At 36.8% G+C, this 20,264-nt stretch overlaps 2 protein-coding genes across 7 annotated transcripts in view; one reads left to right on the top strand and one right to left on the bottom strand.

The window, feature by feature from the left end:
* The first annotated feature begins 2,876 nt into the window (after positions 1 to 2,876).
* On the top strand, positions 2,877 to 10,696 carry gpd1b (glycerol-3-phosphate dehydrogenase 1b). Its single transcript, XM_051694997.1, has 8 exons — positions 2,877 to 3,038; positions 7,084 to 7,261; positions 7,478 to 7,618; positions 7,736 to 7,874; positions 8,299 to 8,411; positions 8,982 to 9,218; positions 9,339 to 9,445; positions 9,703 to 10,696. The coding sequence occupies exons 1-8, from the start codon at positions 2,998 to 3,000 to the stop codon at positions 9,797 to 9,799; spliced, it is 1,053 nt and encodes a 350-aa protein (XP_051550957.1). The 5' UTR covers positions 2,877 to 2,997; the 3' UTR covers positions 9,800 to 10,696.
* A 3,136-nt stretch (positions 10,697 to 13,832) lies between these two features.
* Positions 13,833 to 20,264, bottom strand: part of LOC127439028 (SLAM family member 5-like) — a 54,416-nt gene continuing 47,984 nt past the window's right edge. For 2 of the 6 annotated variants that reach the window (XM_051695030.1, XM_051695031.1), the window contains exons 2-6: positions 16,530 to 16,850; positions 15,975 to 16,259; positions 15,770 to 15,880; positions 15,609 to 15,655; positions 13,836 to 14,486 (exon numbers count right to left, since the gene is read on the bottom strand). In XM_051695030.1, coding sequence (XP_051550990.1) covers positions 14,436 to 14,486; positions 15,609 to 15,655; positions 15,770 to 15,880; positions 15,975 to 16,259; positions 16,530 to 16,821 — 786 coding nt within the window. In that variant the 5' untranslated portion in view covers positions 16,822 to 16,850 and the 3' untranslated portion in view covers positions 13,836 to 14,435. Of the gene's footprint in view, positions 14,487 to 15,608; positions 15,656 to 15,769; positions 15,881 to 15,974; positions 16,260 to 16,529; positions 16,851 to 18,266; positions 19,040 to 20,264 lie in introns of those variants that run through there. The other 4 variants (XM_051695034.1, XM_051695033.1, XM_051695029.1 and 1 more) reach the window with 3 other exon arrangements.

Here is a 20,264-nt window from a genome sequence, read left to right as displayed (position 1 = left end):
GCGCCATCTTTGATTTTGAATAGGAATGACAACTAGGCTGTGAGGTGTGGAAAGCCAAATTATCTTTTCATGTTCCCAGTGTTGCTTCATAATTGAATTTTTACTATTAAGATTTTCAAATACAGAGCTCTCTAATTGAATTTTTACTAGTAAGATTTTCAGTTACAGAGCTCTCTAATTGAATGTTTACTTGTAATATGTTTCCATTGACTCCCATTCGTTTTTAATTACAGAGCTCTGAAAATGAATTATTACTAGCAAGAATTCCAATTAGAGAGATCTGTAATTCCATTTTTACTAGTAAGAATTCCAATTACAGTGCTCTCTAATTGAATGTTTACTTGTAAGAACACCAATAAGAGAGCTCTCTCTGACTGTTTACTTGTTATATGTTTCCATTGACTCCCGTTCGTTTTTAATTACAGCGCTCTGAAAATGAATTATTTTTAGCAAGAATTCCAATTAGAGAAATCTGTAATTCCATTTTTACTAGTAAGAATTCCAATTAGAGAGCTCTATAATTCCATTTTTACTAGTAAGAATTCCAGTTAGAGAGCTTTGTAATTCCATTTTTACTAGTAAGAATTCCAATTAGAGAGCTCTGTAATTAAATTTTTACTAGTAAGAATTCCAGTTAGAGAGCTTTGTAATTCCATTTTTACTAGTAAGAATTCCAATTAGAGAGCTCTGTAATTCCATTTTTGCTAGTAAGAATTCCAGTTAGAGAGCTCTGTAATTCCATTTTTGCTAGTAAGAATTCCAATTAGAGAGCTCTGTAATTCCATTTTTACTAGTAAGAATTCCAGTTAGAGAGCTCTGTAATTCCATTTTTGCTAGTAAGAATTCCAGTTAGAGAGCTCTGTAATTCCATTTTTACTAGTAAGAATTCCAGTTAGAGAGCTCTGTAATTCCATTTTTACTAGTAAGAATTCCAGTTAGAGAGATCTGTAATTCCATTTTTGCTAGTAAGAATTCCAGTTAGAGAGCTTTGTAATTCCATTTTTACTAGTAAGAATTCCAATTAGAGAGCTCTGTAATTCCATTTTTACTAGTAAGAATTCCAATTAGAGAGCTCTGTAATTCCATTTTTGCTAGTAAGAATTCCAGTTAGAGAGCTCTGTAATTCAATTTTTACTAGTAAGAATTCCAGTTAGAGAGCTCTGTAATTCCATTTTTACTAGTAAGAATTCCAATTAGAGAGCTCTGTAATTCCATTTTTACTAGTAAGAATTCCAGTTAGAGAGCTCTGTAATTCCATTTTTGCTAGTAAGAATTCCAGTTAGAGAGCTCTGTAATTCCATTTTTACTAGTAAGAATTCCAATTAGAGAGCTCTGTAATTCCATTTTTACTAGTAAGAATTCAAATTAGGGAGATCTGTAATTCCATTTTTATTAGTAAGAATTCCAATTGGAGAGCTCTGTAATTCCATTTTTACTAGTAAGAATTCCAATTAGGGAGATCTGTAATTCCATTTTTATTAGTAAGTATTCCAAATTAGAGAGATTTGTAATTCCATTTTTACTAGTAAGAATTCCAGTTAGTGAGCTCTGTAATTCCATTTTTACTAGTAAGAATTCCAGTTAGAGAGCTTTGTAATTCCATTTTTACTAGTAAGAATTCAAATTAGGGAGATCTGTAATTCCATTTTTACTAGTAAGAATTCAAATTAGGGAGATCTGTAATTCCGTTTTTATTAGTAAGAATTCCAATTGGAGAGCTCTGTAATTCCATTTTTACTAGTAAGAATTCCAATTAGGGAGATCTGTAATTCCATTTTTATTAGTAAGTATTCCAAATTAGAGAGATTTGTAATTCCATTTTTACTAGTAAGAATTCCAAATTAGAGAGATTTGTAATTCCATTTTTATTAGTAAGAATTCAAATTAGGGAGATCTGTAATTCCATTTTTACTAGTAAGAATTCCAGTTAGAGAGCTCTGTAATTCCATTTTTACTAGTAAGAATTCCAGTTAGAGAGCTCTGTAATTCCATTTGTACTAGTAATAATTCCAATTAGAGAGCACTGTAATTCCATTTTTACTAGTAATAATTCCAATTAGGGAGATCTGTAATTCCATTTTTACTAGTAAGAATTCCAGTTAGAGAGCTCTGTAATTCCATTTGTACTAGTAAGAATTCCAGTTAGAGAGCTCTGTAATTCCATTTGTACTAGTAATAATTCCAATTAGGGAGATCTGTAATTCCATTTTTACTAGTAAGAATTCCAATTAGGGAGATCTGTAATTCCATTTTTACTAGTAAGAATTCCAAATTAGAGAGCTCTGTAATTGAATTTGTACTAGTAAAAATTACATTAAAGATATGTTTAATTGCAGAGCTCTCTAATCGGAATTCTTACTAGTAAAAATCAATTGCAGAGCTCTTTAATTGGAATTGTTACCAGTAAAAAGGCAATTGCAGAGCTCTGTAAATCAATTGTAGAGCTCTGCAATCGCATTCTTACTAGTAAAAATCAATTGCAGAGCTCTGTACTTGGAATTCTTACTAGTAGAAAATATATTGTAGAGCTCTGTAACTGAAATATTACTAGTACAAATACAATCACAACGAGTAAGGCTGGATGCATTAAAAGCATAACTGGCTTGCCATAGTGAGGCATAGTTGTACAGTCTCTTCAATGGCACGAATGGTATAAAGCTCCTAGATCACATCTGATTTTCCACAACTCGTGTTGTCTGGAGTTCTTTGTATACTGAATGATCTTGGACAGATATTTTATCAATGTTTTGTCCTCGGAATGATCCAAAAACACTTTAAACTGCAGTACAGCCCACTGAAGAGCCTGTAAGCCTATCCCTCACAGCCTCATTGTAATTCCCCTTAAAAATCAAAGATGGTGCTATAGTGAATAAGGGCTATGCGCGTAAAGGGTGTGAGGGGCGTTCACGGACTATAAAAGCGCGTCGCTCCGGTCCGGCAGCGGCTCTCGAACACACAGGTGTCCTTCAGCCCGTCCAGCCGGGACCGACGCTCAGCATGGCCGCCAAGAGAGTCTGCATTATCGGCTCCGGCAACTGGTGCGTGACATATAACATTGCATGAATATTTTACATGCTATATCATAGACCTATAATAGAGCAATGCGACTGAGATTGTCTTTGACAGGATCATTTAAGGCACAAAACTGAATGTATTTCCATTTACAAAGTTGCTTAATTATAGACGGTATGTTGCAATGCTTCCCTCTGCAAACCATGTCTATATGAGCACTTGAAATATACGATTAATCCGAATTTGCATGTGTCTTCTGTATTCACTGAGGTTATATTTGCTGAGTAATGATTGACTCGGGTGTCCAGTGACCCCGTTAAACCGAATGGCAAGGAAAGTTCCTGTCTCAGATGTTAAAGATTACATTATTCAGTTTATATTTAGAGGTGCATTAGGCTACCATGTTTTAGTACAGTGGTATCAGCTTGTTAATACCATGATACTCTTAGAATCAGTGTTGTTATAGTTTGGGATTTTTAGTTTCGTTTTTATTTCTATTTTCTATCCAATTTGTCATTCCAACTTAGTTTTAGTTTGTGGTAGTTTTCAGTTATTCTGTTAGTTTTAGTATTTTTTTATGGCTGCCAAAGCTTACTGGTATCATTTAAAAAGTCTAACATCATTACATTTCTCAGGGCAGTCTTGTGTTACCTCTATATAGTTGTATTATTTTTATTTTGCATTGTAAATGTTATAACACAGGGTGAATATGGATAAAGTGACAAAGCTTGATCCACACTGTATCCACATTAATTTCCTTAAATCATTATTAATCATTACTAAACTAATCTTTGGGAAGTAAACAATTAAAGGGATAGTTCGCCCAAAAATTAAAACTGTCTCATCATTTACTCACCCTCATGTCATCCCAGATGTGTATGACTTTCTTTCTTCTGCAGAACACAAATGAAGATTTTTAGAAGAATATCTCAGCTCTGTAGGTCCATACAATGCAAGTGAATGGTGACCAGAACTTTGAAGCTCCAAAAAGACATCATAAAGTAATCCATAAGACTCCAGTGGTTTAATCCATATCTTCAGAAGTGATATGATAAGTGTAGGTGAGAAACAGATAAATATTTAAGTCCTTTTTGACTGTAAATCTTGACATCAGCGTTCTCCTTAGCGATCATGATTTCAAGCTTGATTATATTTCCCAGTGCCATCTAGCACTCTGCGATCTGTACTAGGAAGTGTAATCGAGCTTGAAATCATGATCGGTCCTGTAGACTGCAATTGCAAGATTTATAGTGAAAAATTATTTACATTTTGGTCCGTTCTCACCCTCAATTGATTAGATTACCTAAGAAAACATTAATTAAAGCACTTATGGACTACTTTATGCTGCCTTTATGTACTTATTAGTGCTTCAGAGTTTTGGACCCTGTTAACTTGGTGTATGGACCTACAGAGCTGAGATGTTCTTCTAATATATTTGTGTTCATCAGAAGAAAGTCATACATGTCTGGGATGGCATGAGGGTGAGTAAATGATGAGAGAGTTTTCATTTTTTGTGTACACAATCTCTTTAACTTTATGAGGTTTTACATTTATGATTTTACTTTGGGATGTGTGGCAGAGTTCATTTCATGACCACCGGGTGGGAAAAGCAATGGTAAAGAAAATGACAAAAAAATAAATTGAGATATAATGTTTTTAAATGTTGCATCATGATTTAAAAGTGTATAAGAAAATATAAAAATTAATTCCAAATATTTTGTCGATATTTTCTAGAGAATCATTTTTCCTCTGTCCCACTTTAATGCTTAAAAAATCTGGGATTTGGTCAAAAGAGGGTCTTCAAAGGTTCCACTTCCCAGTAGTAAGTACACTATATGGACAAAAGTATTGGGACACCTACACATTACACCTACAGGAGCTTTTATGACATCCCATTCTAAATCCATAGGCATTAATATCGAGTTGGTCCCCCCTTTGCAGCTATAACAGCTTCCACTCTTCTGGGAAGACTTTCTACAAGATTTTGGAGTGTGTCTGTTGGAATTTTTGCCGAAATGTTAATGCCTCAGCTTACCAAGACATTTTGGAACATTCTATGCTTCCAACTTTGTGGAAACAGTTTGGGGAAGCCCTTTTCTGTTCCAGCATGACTGTGCCCAGTGCACAAAACAAGGTCCATAAAGGTATGTTTGGATGAGTTTTGTGTGGAAGAACTTGACTGGCCCGCATAGAGCCCCGACCTCAACCCTATCGAACACCTTTGGGATGAACTAGATCGAAGTTTGCGAGCCAGGCCCTCTCGTCCAACATCAGTGTCTGACCTCACAAATACTCTTCTGGAATAATGGGTAAAAATTCCAACAGACACACTCCAAAATCTTGTAGAAAGTCTTCCCAGAAGAGTGGAAGCTGTTATAGCTGCAAAGGGGGGACCAACTCGATATTAATGCCTATGGATTTAGAATGGGATGTCATAAAAGCTCCTGTAGGTGTAATGTGTAGATGTCCCAATACTTTTGTCCATATATTGTATTTCTTTAGTTTTGCTCTTGACTGAAGTAGAAGACATCTTCAGCTTTCTTCGAAGGTATAATGTTAGGTTATGTGTGTTTGGATCATAATTAAAAGTCTCAACAATTGGAACATTTTTCAAGTGTCCCACTTTGCCCATATTCACCCTAGTATATCAAAAACTAAAACTAAGATGAATTTAAGAATGTTTTTATTTTAGTTAGTTTTTTATGAAAAAGTATTTTAGTTTAGTTTCAGTTTTTATTTTAATTTTAGTTGACGAAATTTTTTTTATTTAGTTTTAGTTTGTTTTCGTTAACTATAATAACACTGCTTAGAATACTATATTAATACAAGGTATTTACATGATAGTCCAAGGTACTTCAAAAAATAACATAGTCGGGTACAACGGGGTCTACAAGCACAAAGATGGTGAGGACACTCACCAGGGGGGTTAAAGTGATATTGTTAAAATAGGGGGGCAATAGTTATAGTGCAAAATTGGTCAACAAATGCAAATATATTTGAGACAACAAGATGCTTTATATATATATATATAAATTAAGGTAATGCTTTTCCAAAATAACCACTTCAGAAAAGGGTGCATACTTTCTTGTTCATTTCGGTCACATTTGGCATTTCATGACATTTTAACTATTACATAAATAAATGAATCACTATTTTGATTGGATCAGTCAATGTGAGCCCACTTCCTTTATAACATTCTTTATAACAAATCTATTCCTGCCGCTTAAGAAAAACAATGTGTTTTATGGGGGGCTTTTTATCCCAAATACCATCCTTTCACTTATTGGACAGTATTAAAAACTTTTGTCATGACAACCCTTCAATAAAGATCCGCAGAACTGAAGTTATCAAACCCAGATAGCACACGTACGTCTCCGAGATGTCTGTTTTAGATCATTCATCTCGATAGCATTGCATTCTAATTAACATCTGCTAAACATCTTAAAAAGATCAGATTTACAAACATTCTAAATCATAAACATCTCAAATACATCTGCTGAACGTCTTATTGACATCCGAGAGGAAACGTCTTATAGACGTATTGCAGATCAGAAAACAACCTAGAAAATACGTCTTCCAGATGTAACACACACATCAAATAGACGTCTAGGTGCACTTCCTGTAAGGGTTGTTTGCTCATCTGCAATACGTCTATAAGAGGTTTCCTCTCGGATGTCAATAAGACGTTCAGCAGATGTATTTGAGACGTTTATGATTTAGAATGTTTGTAAATCTGATCTTTTTAAGATGTTTAGCAGATGTTAATTAGAATGTGATGTTTCCAGACATCTCAGAGATATACATGTGCTATCTTGGGTATTTAGCATTTTTCTATTTCAATTTAATTTTAGAATTACAAGTTATATTCACAATCAGTTAAAACAGTTTAGACACTTGTACACCAGCCAGTGCCACAGTCATTGGACTGGTTCTGTTAATTAATCCCGCAGTGGACAAGCCGCTGTAATTACCGTCTCAGTGGACATTCTGAGCACAGTTTATCCTGCAGCTATTTTGGCACAGCTTACAGCTTATTAGCAATCTTATGGAAAAGTTCTTGCATTTCCACAGGGGCTCTGCCATTGCCAAGATCGTGGGTGCCAATGCAGCAAAGTCCAGCACGTTTGAGAGCACAGTCAGCATGTGGGTGTTTGAAGAGATGATCAACGGACGCAAACTCACCGAAATCATCAACACCGAGCATGAGAACGTCAAATACCTTCCTGGACACAAGCTGCCACCCAATGTGGTGAGATCACAAAATGTTCCATGGTATTGTCATGTTTTTTGGACATGTATCGTGACAATACCATGGTATCCTTTGAAGTGCCTTGGAGTATGAAAATAACCAGGGAATATGAATATAGTAGTTAGTACCGTTGCATACACAGAGTTCATTTACTTTATGCTGTTCTTTCATTTTTAGCTGTTGTCTTCTCCTATCTGATAATTGACTCTTCTTCAGGTAGCGATTCCAGAGCTGTTGGACGCAGTGAAGGATGCAGATATCCTCATCTTTGTCATACCTCATCAGTTTGTGTCCAGAGTCTGTGAAACCATTAAAGGTCACATCAAATCAGACGCTGTGGGGATGTCCCTCATAAAGGTTTCAGATTACATGTGCTTTTTACCTTCTGAAGTTAATTGTGTGTAATTGTTAACCGTGTATTTGGACCTACAACACTTCTATATCACTGTGTGTGACTGTGTGTTTTTTTGTAAGGGTGTGGATGAGGGTCCTGACGGGCTCAAACTCATCTCTGATGTCATTAGGGAGAAACTGGGCATCACTATGACTGTGCTGATGGGAGCCAATCTGGCCAATGAGGTGGCTGCTGAGAAATTCTGCGAAACCACAATCGGTCAGTTTCGATTTTCTTTAATGGCTGAATGTTCAAGATACTTTGCTGATTCTGTAACTATAGGCACTTGTGGAATATGATCCTCAACTATTCAGGCATTTAAAATTGGACATTGATCGCATTTTTTCAGAAATTCATCATTACCACTGCATATTGTCAATACCAACACAGACAAAAATGTTAATTTGTTACTTAATGTTAATCACTAGACCTGCTGACATGGACTGTATTTTAATGTCATCATAAACATAATAATACAGTTCGATCCCCAAACTCCCAGGAACATGAGTTTGAAATATTTGCGTTGCGGTAATGACTAAGGAGGACAAAGTGTCTGTAAATGGCACTATAACTAACTATACAAGTTATTATGTAGAGAATGATCCACTATTTCTTCAAATAATAGCCTTGTGTATGTGTTCAGGGTGTAAAAGCAAAGCTCACGGGCCGCTGCTGAAAGAACTCATGCAGACGCAGAACTTCCGTGTGACGGTGGTGGAAGAGGCAGATGTTGTGGAGATCTGTGGAGCGTTAAAGGTGAACGTTCACTCCATCTTTTTCACATAATCTCTCCATTCCAGATGTCCATATCTTCTGTTGCTTTTAGACCTGTTTCTGGAGCATTTACGACTGTATTATATAAAAGCTGAAAGAGAGAGATGATGCATGTGTGGTAGTTCATGTTAAGATGTTGTGCTCGTGATCCTCATGGCTTGCTGCGTTTTGTGATCTTGTTCCCCGTACTTTCTCTCCACATTATTTCCTGACCTCTCTTTTTTCAGTAATGCGGCAAAAAGACCAAAAGTTAAAATAAAATTGCTATAATTTGAAGTGGAGTGTTTTTTTGTTTGGTTGTTTTGGTTTGGGATTTTCTTGGAGTTCGGTTTTCTTTTTGATGTTTTTGGTTTTGTTTTGGGGTCTATTTTGTTTGTTTTTGGTATGTTTTTCATCAATTTTGTGTGTGTGTGTGTGTTTTTTCTGTTGTTTCGTGTTTTGGTTCACGTTTTGTTCTAGTATGTTTTTTTGTGGTTTGGTTTGAATAGTTTTTTTGGTAATGTTGCTACAAAATCAGTTTTTTCTTTTTTCTATAATCTGTTTGTATTGTAGAATATTGTGGCTGTTGGTGCTGGTTTCTGTGACGGTCTAGATTTCGGTGACAACACTAAAGCCGCTGTGATCCGTCTGGGTCTGATGGAGATGATCGCTTTCGCTCGGATATTCTGCAAGGCCAGTCCGGTCTCGCCCGCCACGTTTCTGGAGAGCTGCGGCGTCGCTGACCTCATCACCACCTGCTATGGAGGACGCAACCGCAAAATTGGGGAAGCGTTTGCAAGAACAGGAAAAGTATGTTTGATCTTAGTTTATACGTTGTACTTTATTTTCTCATTTTTTTAGAGAACCATGTTTGTAATTAATCTGCATCACCAAATTCATTAAACCAGAGTATTTTGTGTGTGTGTTCAGTCTATTGAAGAGCTTGAGAAGGAAATGTTAAATGGACAGAAACTTCAGGGTCCAGCGACCGCAGCAGAAGTTCATCAGATCTTAAAACACAAAAACCTGGTGGAAAAGTAACTATCACTTATGTTCTTCACAGTATTAGAAACATCCTCTAACAAAGCTGTAATTCGAGAAGGAATATTTTGAGTGAACTTCCAGTGAAAAGTTTGGACACTTAACTGAGTTTGTTTCTGATGATTAAAAAAAGTGTTTGGTTGGTAGTCTATAGTATATATATATATATATATATATATATTAGTAAAATACCAATAAACTTATTAGATGTTGCCTTATTAATTTCTTTATGTCTCTATCTCTCTCTCTGCAGGTTTCCTCTGTTTAATGCAGTTTATCAGATCTGTTTTCAGGGTCAACCGGTGAAAGATTTCATCACATGTCTACAGAATCATCCAGAACATATGTAACTGCTGTAAATGTTCTCTCTGAACACTGAACCAGATGTGGATTTCTTCTTTGTGCATCATGAAGCCTATTTATCTAATTTGAAATGGCCTTTCTGAGTTTTTTAAAAACTATATACAAATGTTATAATGATGCATATATAAGGTGATTTTATTTTGCATTGTGGAGGAAGTTTGTCCTGTCTTCTGGCCCATACTCACAGTGGAGTATTTAATCATTTGTTTTTATAGGTTTTTTTTTTTTTCAACAGCTTTTCAATTTTTTAACAGCTTATTTGAGGAAGAAAGTGCCTTAAAGTTGAGATTTTAAAAGGTCTTGTATGCTCATGTAATACGTGCCAAAAACATATCTCTATATTAAATTGATAACACATCTAATTCATAACGCCTGGCAAAGGTTTTGTGAGTCAGTCACAAAATGATTTGTACGTTTTCTCTAACAAAGCTAATGTTGAATCATTTGTAGAGTGATCATGCAGTCGAGTGAACTGTGATATTACTCTCACACACATACTGGAATGTGACCTTTACATTGACACCTCTCTCTAACACACTAAACTTTGACCTTTAAAAGATTAGGGTTCATCCTATGACCTTTACTTGTGAGCTAGCAGATCAAATCACTCCACACCAAAACACAAAATAAACACAGGCCCTGACTTAACATGATTGAAGATGTAAAACTTCATTTGGCAAAATGAATTTCATTTCAATCGCCATTTTCAATAGTGGTTTGCCATTCTTTCTATCAGCAACATAAAACAAACCTTTGTTGAAAATCTCATTACATTTAATAATAGGGATGAATCGTTCATGTGATAGCTATTTTGCTTTGCTGCCAGATGTTCAATCAACTGAGATTTCTTTGTATTTCAAGAAAAAATAAATATGTGAGCTCAATGGTGTGCCATCAATTTACAAATGGATTGTGCTATTCTTGGAGAAGTGAGTTACTGCTTTGGACACTAGTTGGTGCTCTTGTCTATTACATTGGATTTTATTTACCATCTTTAAATGGTATCTTTAAATTTTGACAATCATAATAACAAGACTGTGTGGGGAGAGACTCGGTGGGTAGTACTAACATTAAGAAAAAAAATCAGTTGATAAAATGTGATCTTGGAGTTTCATACAGTGGATACAATTAAAGAGAAGTCTATCCCTAACAACCTTGTTTAAAAAAATAATAATAAAAATTAAATAAATAGCAAATCTGCTAAAATATAGAATGCAATTGAATGGCACTGCTCACTTGTAATTCTGGATCCTGCAATGGGAAGTGCTTCTTCAGGGTAATAAGCGTTCAGAATTGCTGGAATACTGTTAAGGGAAGAATAGTGTTGCGGTCTGTAAGTGTAATTTATTAGTCATAAACATAGTGTTTTAGGAAACAGCAGGGCCGTAGCTAATGGGGTGAAATGTGGTAACAGTTGAAGGGTCCCAGAAGTGGGGAAGGGTTACCAATTAACTCTGGAACATTTGGTTATTTCAATTGCTTAATCATGCATATAGGTGCTCATAAATCCAGTCCCTTTGGTTGGATCACTGTTTTGCCTGAATGTGTTGTATATGCTACAGGTGACTGAGCATTCTGAACTGAATGAGCCTCAAGTGGGCACTTAAATTACATAAAGTACATTACATAAAGTCTGCCCTTCTCTGCACATTGATCAAGTTCACAGGAATTTTCACCAACTTTTCCAGTGCTTGGCACTGGCACAAGATGTCTCCTATCCCTTCTGATAATGCCTTAAAGTCCATCTACCAAGTATGAACATGGTGCAGAATGTGGTGACACCACAGTCCATTGTGTCTTTGTGGACACATGCTTTCCATGCTTTCTGTCCAGATGAAAGATTGCTGAGGTCTCTTGTGTGATGTAGTGTGTTATAGACCTCTGCTTCTTTCTCTCTCCTTCTCCTTTCTTTGCAGCCACTGCAGTATAATTAGGAAGGTCTGGGACAAGAAGTAAGTGATGCTACGGCACCCGAGTAAGAAACCTTCTCCCCATGAGGAGTTGGGCTGGACTATAACCATTGGCCAAAGGTACTGCTCTGTATGCGACAAGTGCTAAGTAAGGGTCCTTAGTTTTGGTGAACAAGCGTTTCACAGTCCGGGGACTACTGGTAATATGCTGGAACCCATAGTCCACTGCAGATCTAGCAAACTTCTGACTGGAAAACTAAGGCCCTTTATCAGAGAAGAGAATCTCTGGAATTCCATGGCAGGTAAATATTGACTTAAAGTGCACATTTATGTCATCAGATCTCACAAGAGCCAGGTTAGCAATCTACACAAATCTGGAATAAAATAGTCCTCTTCAGCGAACAATGTGCTACCATTTAGAGAGAATAAATCTGCAGTAAAACACATTCAGGTCATCACCTCAGTTGTTGATTCTCAACAGAGCGAGGGGGTGGTGTCTTGTACATGGTGATGTCCTTCAGGCCTCTCCACACAGATGCAGGATTGGTGGCTGAAAACTGGTTTTACAGCTTTTCAGAGTAACTTCTTTTAGCCACTCTGATCTCCTTAGTGTGTTTCTGGCCTGGTTATACAAGATTTTATCCCCACTTCTGTAAGCATCCTCTTTGGCATGACGAAGCTTTCTGAGTTTTGCTGTAAACTATGGTTTATTGTTATTGAATGATAAAAATGTCCTAGTAGGGATGCACATATCCTCACAGAAAGTGATATATGATGTCACAGTATCTGTGAGCTCATCCAGTGCAGTCAAAACAGGCTTGTAGTTCCAGCTCTGCTTCATTGGTCCATCTCTATACAGTCCTTACTACAGGTTTAGCTGATTTAAGCTTCTGCTTGTAGTGCTTCCAGCCATATAGTGGAATAAAATGAGACTTTTCAAAGTGAGGTTGAGTGAACAGAGCCAGAATTACATGTTTACAAATTTAGGACAAAAACAACTACAATGGTGAGCTTTTAAATTTGAATGTGAAAAATTGCGGGCAGCAGCCCAAAAAACCACCAGAGTTGAAGGGGTTAATATACATAAAACCTCCTGCAAACGGTGAGTAACATTAGTTCACTAAATCACTAATGCCATATTTAACATTAATATTACTGAAGTTTAAATAATTCACCAAAATCATTGCTTTTCATCTTTCATCTCGACATGCCCCTAATTCCAACCAAGAATCCTGAGTTTCCCACTGGTAAATTCGACTCCGCTTTGACATTCATGTGCTCAGAACAGGTAATTATGATTGGACAACACTTGAAGGCCACAAAAGAGAGCTTTTCTTGGAGATTCTTTCCTGCTTTGGACACAAGATGGCGCCCTACGTAAGGTCCTGTTAGGCTATGTTCAGACTGCAGGCAAATCTGATTTTTTCTCAAATCAGATCTTTTCAGGCAGACTGTCCGCACTATTAACTGCAAGTGATCAAATCAGATTTGCACGTTCAGACATAACCAACCTATCTGCATGGGTTGCTTTGGTAATGACGTAGGCGTACCCACGTGACGATGCTTTCAAAACAGATGCAGGGAAAATGGAGGTGCATCATCTCGCTCTCCAAATAAGCGCCCTGGAGACTGGTAAATATTGTGATGTTCCGTGCTGCAGTCACGGCCGGCTTATGAATACTTCCGGCATTTCCGTCACCGATTTTTGACGTCATCGTTGTGTGTCGCGTTAAGAGTGACACAAAAGACCATTTGAAATCTGATTTGAGCAGTCAGAGTGTCCGGACTGAGACGCATCTGAAAAAATCTGATTTCAATCGCATTTGAAACCACCTCCCGATGTGGTTTGAATCAGATTCGGAAAAATCTGATTTCATGTGGTTTTTTGCTGTCCAGACTATCAAAGCTCATCTGGATACAATCTAGATATGCAAAAAATTTTATTTTTAGTGGTCTTAAGTCTTTTCTTTCTGTAATCATACCCTGCTGATGTATATACATTCGCTAAAATATCTAGTTTATAACTAGAGTAAAGCATGCTTTTATTAGAGTAAAAAAATCAGACACGAGAGCAGTGAAGAGTATCGTCCATTTTTATTTATGAAAGCTGACATGTTTCGTTGTTTAAAATTACATTTACATTACATAAGGACTACTGTAGTTCATTCGAAAATTCTGTCAGCATGTATACATCCTCATTTTGTTCTAAATATGCATCGCTTTCTTTCATCTGTGGAACACAAAAAGATGTTAGAGTCACTGCCTCATTTGACATTCACTTTCATTGCATCTTTTTCCATGCAGTTAAAGTTAATGTTTATTGTCAGTCCTTTACATTCTGCCTAACTTCTCCTTTTGTGTTCCACAGAAGAAGGAAAGTCATATGGGTTTGGAACCAAATGAGGGTGAGTAAATAATGACTGTACAAAATACAGATCTTTTTTACTTGCGTTTAAAGTAGACATTGCATGTTATTTGTGAGTTTGCAACTAAATTAAACTAATGCAGAGCAACAACATTCAAGTCAGGTTTTATTTTTTAACAGGAATGCTCAAGAATTAAAGCCAGTATAGAAAATATTTTTGCAAGGTAAGACGAGACAAATTAAGTCTTAATATTTCTTGATCATTCACAGCAGAGTACCACTGAACAACATCCTACCAGAGACAAAATACATTTGAGGAAATCCAATAAATCCAATTTGGTAGTTTGATCATCGTTTCTTGGGAACATTTTCATACACCATCTCCGCATGCTTTGATTTCTGCAAGGAAACACAAACTCTTCGAATCAGCAAGTTTCTCATGGAATATCCTTTGCATTATTCACAAAACGTATATTTCTGTCAAATAACTTGCTTCATGACTAGTAGTTTTTAAATTCCAGTTCTGAAACAATGTGAATAATTGTTTGTGGTTAGTGGTTTCACTAGGTTCTCCAACGGTTGATCCTGTATTCTAAATGCATAATGTTTTGTTCTTTTTTTTCTTTTGTATATGCCAAGCTGGATCATCAAATATTGATCTTTTTTTTTTTTTTTTTTTTTAAGAACTACTGCGACGTTTTCTAATGATTTATTCCATCATGCTGAGCAGAACAAGACTTTTCCTTTTAAAAGTTAACTGAATATTGTAAATAAAGTGTCAGTGTGATAACTTCAGTGATGTTAATGAACCAGTAGACACTGTCTTAGCTATTTGTCTCTATGTAGAATTGGAGCATCAACACAAAAGCAAAAAAAAAAACCAGATGCAAACAGGGAGCAGCTTGAGGAAATGGCTTCTATAATTAAACATCTAGCCATACATCACATGACTCTAAACAGTTAAATGATCAAACACATAGACCGTTGTGACTGTTACACTACAGAGCATTTGTAGTCATACTTCAGACTCAGGATGGTGACTAGCAACACAAAAAGATACCTACTGAACTATGTCTACAAAGCAACCAACTGCAGTTTGACTACACTAGAAGTGTTGAAGCTGCATGTCACCTCTGAATGTTCACTAACCACAGAACGGCTGTGAGCTCGAGTAGACTCGTATCTTGTATCTTTCATTTCAATGGAAATCTGTTGGTATAAAAACTGACCCTGTATGGGCTATTGTAGAATGATGAAACCATTTAAACTGTGTATAGGCCTACATATAGTCAAAAGTCAGATTCACTAAACAAAACCAGCTCATAAGAGCCATTCGCTCGGGGATCGTACTACACTGGCCGCGCTGTAGATTCAAAAGAACTGGCTCATAAATGTTCACTTATCGGCAGATGCATAATGCGCAAAAAAACAAGAAAGAGCTTGTAAAAACAACACAAGCTCAAATCAGACTGCCCGACTGCAACACAACGTCTTACAACACTGACTTATAAATTATCTTACCGCTTTATGTATCTTTTGTTTACTGAAGGATTCTTCTCGGGTCTGGGCTGCATTAACAAGAATGACAGACATATTAAAACAACAAAGCTTGTATTAAAATATGTATTTTCACAAAATGTATACCGATTTTTTTAGTTGAAGGTAATACTTGCTTTCCTGACCTGTTTTTTTACATTTCCTGTAGCTGCAGAGTATCACAACTGCAGCCACAATCAACAGAGATCCGGCAGCAGCAGAAATCAGCTCTATATAAACCAAAGATGAGTCCAGATCTAATATAAACAGAGAGAGACAGTCAATAGTGTAACTGAATCTGTCAATCTGATTTTAAACATGTCAAAAACACAAATATCAGCGCTGACGTACCTGAACACGGCTGACAGACTTCAGTAATGTTGAGATGTTTAGTCTGGTTTCTGATGGGATTGTTGATCACACAGCTGTAGATGTTGTTCTCCTGATATTCCACCTCCAGAGGTAGAGAGAGACTGCTGTTGAGATCAGACACACTGATGGAGGAGAATAAACTGTTTCCTTTGTACCAGGAGAGAGTCACCTGTGTCACATTCACCACTGAACACACCAACACACATTTAGAGCTTGAAGAACATTGAGAAGAGTCTCTGATGATGACAGGAACGGGCAGATGAGCTGGAAAGATTGCAAGAATAAACAGAAGTATGGATAAATCAAATCAGTCTTATTTTCAGTTTAATGTGTCGAGTGAGAGATTAGAATGACGTTATTAAATCATCTCAAACATTGAAATGCTTGATAATATTCGCAATGTAAATAGATGTAAAAAAAAAAAAGGGCTTAGCTACCCTAACATCCATGCCCCTTTTCCAGGTTGGCCTAAACATTGATGCCATAACTGAACAGCTCTATAGTTAATAAAATAAGAACATGCAGACTACTCACCATAGACAGTAACACTGAATGTTTTTGATGACATTTTAGCTCCACTGATCTGTAGTTTATAAAGTCCAGTGTCTGTGATTCTGGTGTTTGTGATGGTGAGATCTCCAGTTTTATTGTTCAGTAGCAGTCTGCCTCTGAATCTCCCATCAACACCATCTGATGTAGAAAAGATTCCAGCCTCTTTATTGATTCGAGTTATGTGACGCTTTTCAGTTCCAAAATTCCACATTAAATCATCATCTTGACGTGTTTCAGTAACATTAGTGTATAAAGTGACAGAATCTCCCTCCATCACTGGCACTTTCTCAACGCCAAACTCACCTGGAGAACAGACCATGTTTGTTAAAGATTAAAACTCCTGTTGGTTTACTATATCTTTGACTGAAATCAGTTGTGGTTTATAACTAAATGTGACCGGAATAATATCCAGAACAGCAGCAGAGTCACAGAAGAAGGAAATGAACATACATCAACTGATAGATTTGTGTGATTCAATAATTGGATATTTGTAGTAAGTTTGAAGTTATTTGCTATAAAGCAAAACAAATGTGTGTAGTTACTTAAAGCCGATTGAAACTACAAGTTTAATTCTGCTGGACATTTTTAATTGCTTCATATTTTTGCTATCGCTTTACCGTGCGGATCTATAACATATTCTGTATAGTCCTATATGTTTTCATCATAGTTTATGTGCATTTCTTCTTTTCAAACAAAACATGTGTCCACCTCAAGTGAGCTTATATGTTTTTTATGCTCATTTTGGGGATTTTGTTTGCATCTTGGTGTTTCCATCCAGCATTTTTTATGCAATCTCCCAAAATTTGCATACAAATCTGTGGATGGAAACCCAATTGTTTCTCTCTCCTGTATCAGTCAACATGCAATCAGTCTGTCTTCTCTCTTCCACTTGTACCCCATGCTTAATCAGCACGACCAAGAACAGTTTTATTCATCAATTTTAGTCAGCTGCTCAGCTGTGTAAAACATTTTGATATTTGAGTGGATATTTAAATATTAAGGATATTTTATTGAAAAGACAATATTTTATATACAGTATACCATGTTTGTTATGCTTTCTATACTGAACAATTAAATGAATGCCATAAATAATGTTATAGGTCAGCTGGAAGTTCTGATAATTCTTAGGAACAACAGAAATACACACAAAAGGAACAATGGTATCACTTTCCACTTTTTTTTTAAACGTATATTACCGCATTGTGGTTGTTTCAAAATTTGTTGTGGGTTTGTAGGGTTGCCTGAATAACTGTTAGACCCTGGCATGAAATTTTGCCTCAGTCTGGCCTTGTTACAATTACTAAACAGATGTAGAAGTCTCATCTGAATTTAACACATTCTACCATGTCTAAATACATTTCACGGGGGGATGAAGATCAGCACAGATCATGTGAAAATTATCACAAAATGTTAAAATGTGAAAATCATTAAATCCCATCTGGGACACCTGCAGACAAAATGGGCTCACTGAATATTTTCCCAAAGTGACACCACATACCACTATCTGAATCCAAAGTCACTCTCACAGTAAGAGTGTGCTACGATTCACCTAGGAATCCAAATGCAAATTCCCTGACTAATCTGAACAGGAAAACTATTCAAATTAAGTTGCAATAGCTAAACTGTCACATTTAGAGAAATGTTTACCGATGTGCACTGTCCCTGTGAATCTAAACTGAATAAAGTGAATTTAGCCATAAAAATACTTTTATAACTTACCAGCCAGACGCCACCAGCACAAACAGAACAAAACACACGTGTGAAACATTTACTTTGATGGTTCACTAACCGGTCTGATATAAGAACATTGTCCAAAAAACGAACACAGTAGAAATGGCGTATTAATCTGGTGTTGTGTGTGAATCTTCCCCCAACAGGATTTGGCCACCCTCCCATTTCACACATGCTCTGTTCATAGGTGAGTGTTGGTATACATTATGCAAAATAAATGTGGTTGTTTTCAGCCTGCCCCAAAGACCTTCACTGTTCTAACTGGTGGAAAACACACTTTATGTATTTATTTTATTTAACATAAGGCATTGTTGATAGGTAGTAATCTGGGTGTGTTTTATCTAAAAGTATAGTAGTGGAATATAGTCATCCTAAAGTCCATGTCCAAATAGATCTTATTACTTTTAAAATGGTTTCATAATCATTCTGTTGTCAATTGTTGTGTTTGGCAAATACATAAATAAAGAAACATAAATAAAGTGTTTCTGAGGTGTGTCCATGCGCTGACACTCTACCACCTCAGTTTATTTTGAGTCAAAGTGAAACCTGTTGTGGTCTCTTTTCTTAAGAAATGTGGTTTGATCTGTTGAGTGGACAACAGTTTGTGCATGAGAGTTTCAATCATTCCATATATGTCGATTGTAGGTGAAGGGCCTCTTCCTGTCCTGCTAATATGAAGCACACAGTCTGACTTCCACTATATACAAAAGTTTTACCGTGAAAAAGGATTGATGATGCTGAACTGCTCTTGTTTCTCTACACTGGCTGGCCATAATCTCACAACACTAAATAACACACCAATAGTCTGAACCAAACAACTGCTGCATTACTCTGAACACTTTAATGTACAGTCATTCAATTCCTTTAGTAATTATTATAATGTTATCATTTCATAGTTGAAAACATGTGTTTCTTAATGCTTCCTTTTGCTGCTTCAGTGTGAAAATCCAAATATATTAACGCATTTTTGCTGATGAAGTACTGAGTACACCTGCATTTCTAAAATTCAGTTTTGGTTTAAAAACTCAAAAATAAAAAGACAGAATAAATCGCATGGACTAATGTGGCTGCAAAAGATGTGTGAGATCACTGCAGCGGCAGTGCAAGGAAGTACACCAAAGCCAACAGTTACATCAGGAAGTGGCAGCTTGCATCATTGTCTTTCAGACGTAGCATTGTTTTGGAAGTCCATCACCCTGGGTTACAAGCAGGAGAAGGCCAGGCTGTTCTTAGAACTGAGGGAAGCAACAGACCAGTCAGTGAGGGCTTGTCAAGCACAGGTCTGAACAAGCGGCACCTGGAAGGCAGAGGAGGTTGTAAACGGGTTGTTTCAAGACTGAAGCAACTAGAGATTGTTGGAAGATCCCAGTCAGCAAGAGCATGCCTTTTAATGGGGGATGGCTCCCAAACTGTGGTCAGCAGCCTCTAAAACACAGAAGAAAGCGAAGAACGTGACAGAAGTAACTAAGATGGAAGAGGAAAGGTACTTTATATGATTCGAGCAGTCAGTCAGTCAGCAGCAAGGGCGCTGGACAGTATGGGAAGGTGCATCTAATAGAGTTTTAGGATGGGTTGACCTTTGGAAGATACCCTAGGCCAGGCTGATTTTTATTTTTATTTTATTTATTCAAATATGACACTCTTCCAAACTGGAAATTTGTCTCAGTGGCCCAAGGGCAAATCTGCAGCACATGTTGGCTGGGTGCAAGATCACCCTGGCACAAGGACGGTACAGGTGGCGGCATGATCAGGTTCTGCGAAAACTGGCAGAGATCCTTGATGTGTATAGAATAAAGGCCAACAAAGGCCACCATGCTCCTCAGAGGAAGTACATCAAGTTTGTTAAAAAGAGAGGTGCCACACAATGCACGGCACGGAGGGAGGAAAGGTCAATCCTGGCACATGGAAGTGATTGGTCAATGGTGTTCGACCTTGGCCAGCAGCTAAAATTGAGGCCAGACATAATATTATGGTCGGCATCAGCTA

Source organism: Myxocyprinus asiaticus, chromosome 50 (assembly GCF_019703515.2).
Source record: "Myxocyprinus asiaticus isolate MX2 ecotype Aquarium Trade chromosome 50, UBuf_Myxa_2, whole genome shotgun sequence".
Classification (NCBI taxonomy): Eukaryota; Metazoa; Chordata; class Actinopteri; order Cypriniformes; family Catostomidae; genus Myxocyprinus; species Myxocyprinus asiaticus.
This window is presented reverse-complemented; position numbering and strand designations above follow the sequence as displayed.

What these genes read in the sequence shown, in the direction of transcription:
- gpd1b (XM_051694997.1), top strand. Translation starts at nt 2,998, where the DNA reads ATGGCCGCCAAGAGAGTCTGCATTATCGGCTCCGGCAACTG. An exon ending in ATTATCGGCTCCGGCAACTG is followed by an intron (nt 3,039 to 7,083) that starts GTGCGTGACATA and finishes GCATTTCCACAG; the next exon opens with GGGCTCTGCCATTGCCAAGA. An exon ending in ACAAGCTGCCACCCAATGTG is followed by an intron (nt 7,262 to 7,477) that starts GTGAGATCACAA and finishes ACTCTTCTTCAG; the next exon opens with GTAGCGATTCCAGAGCTGTT.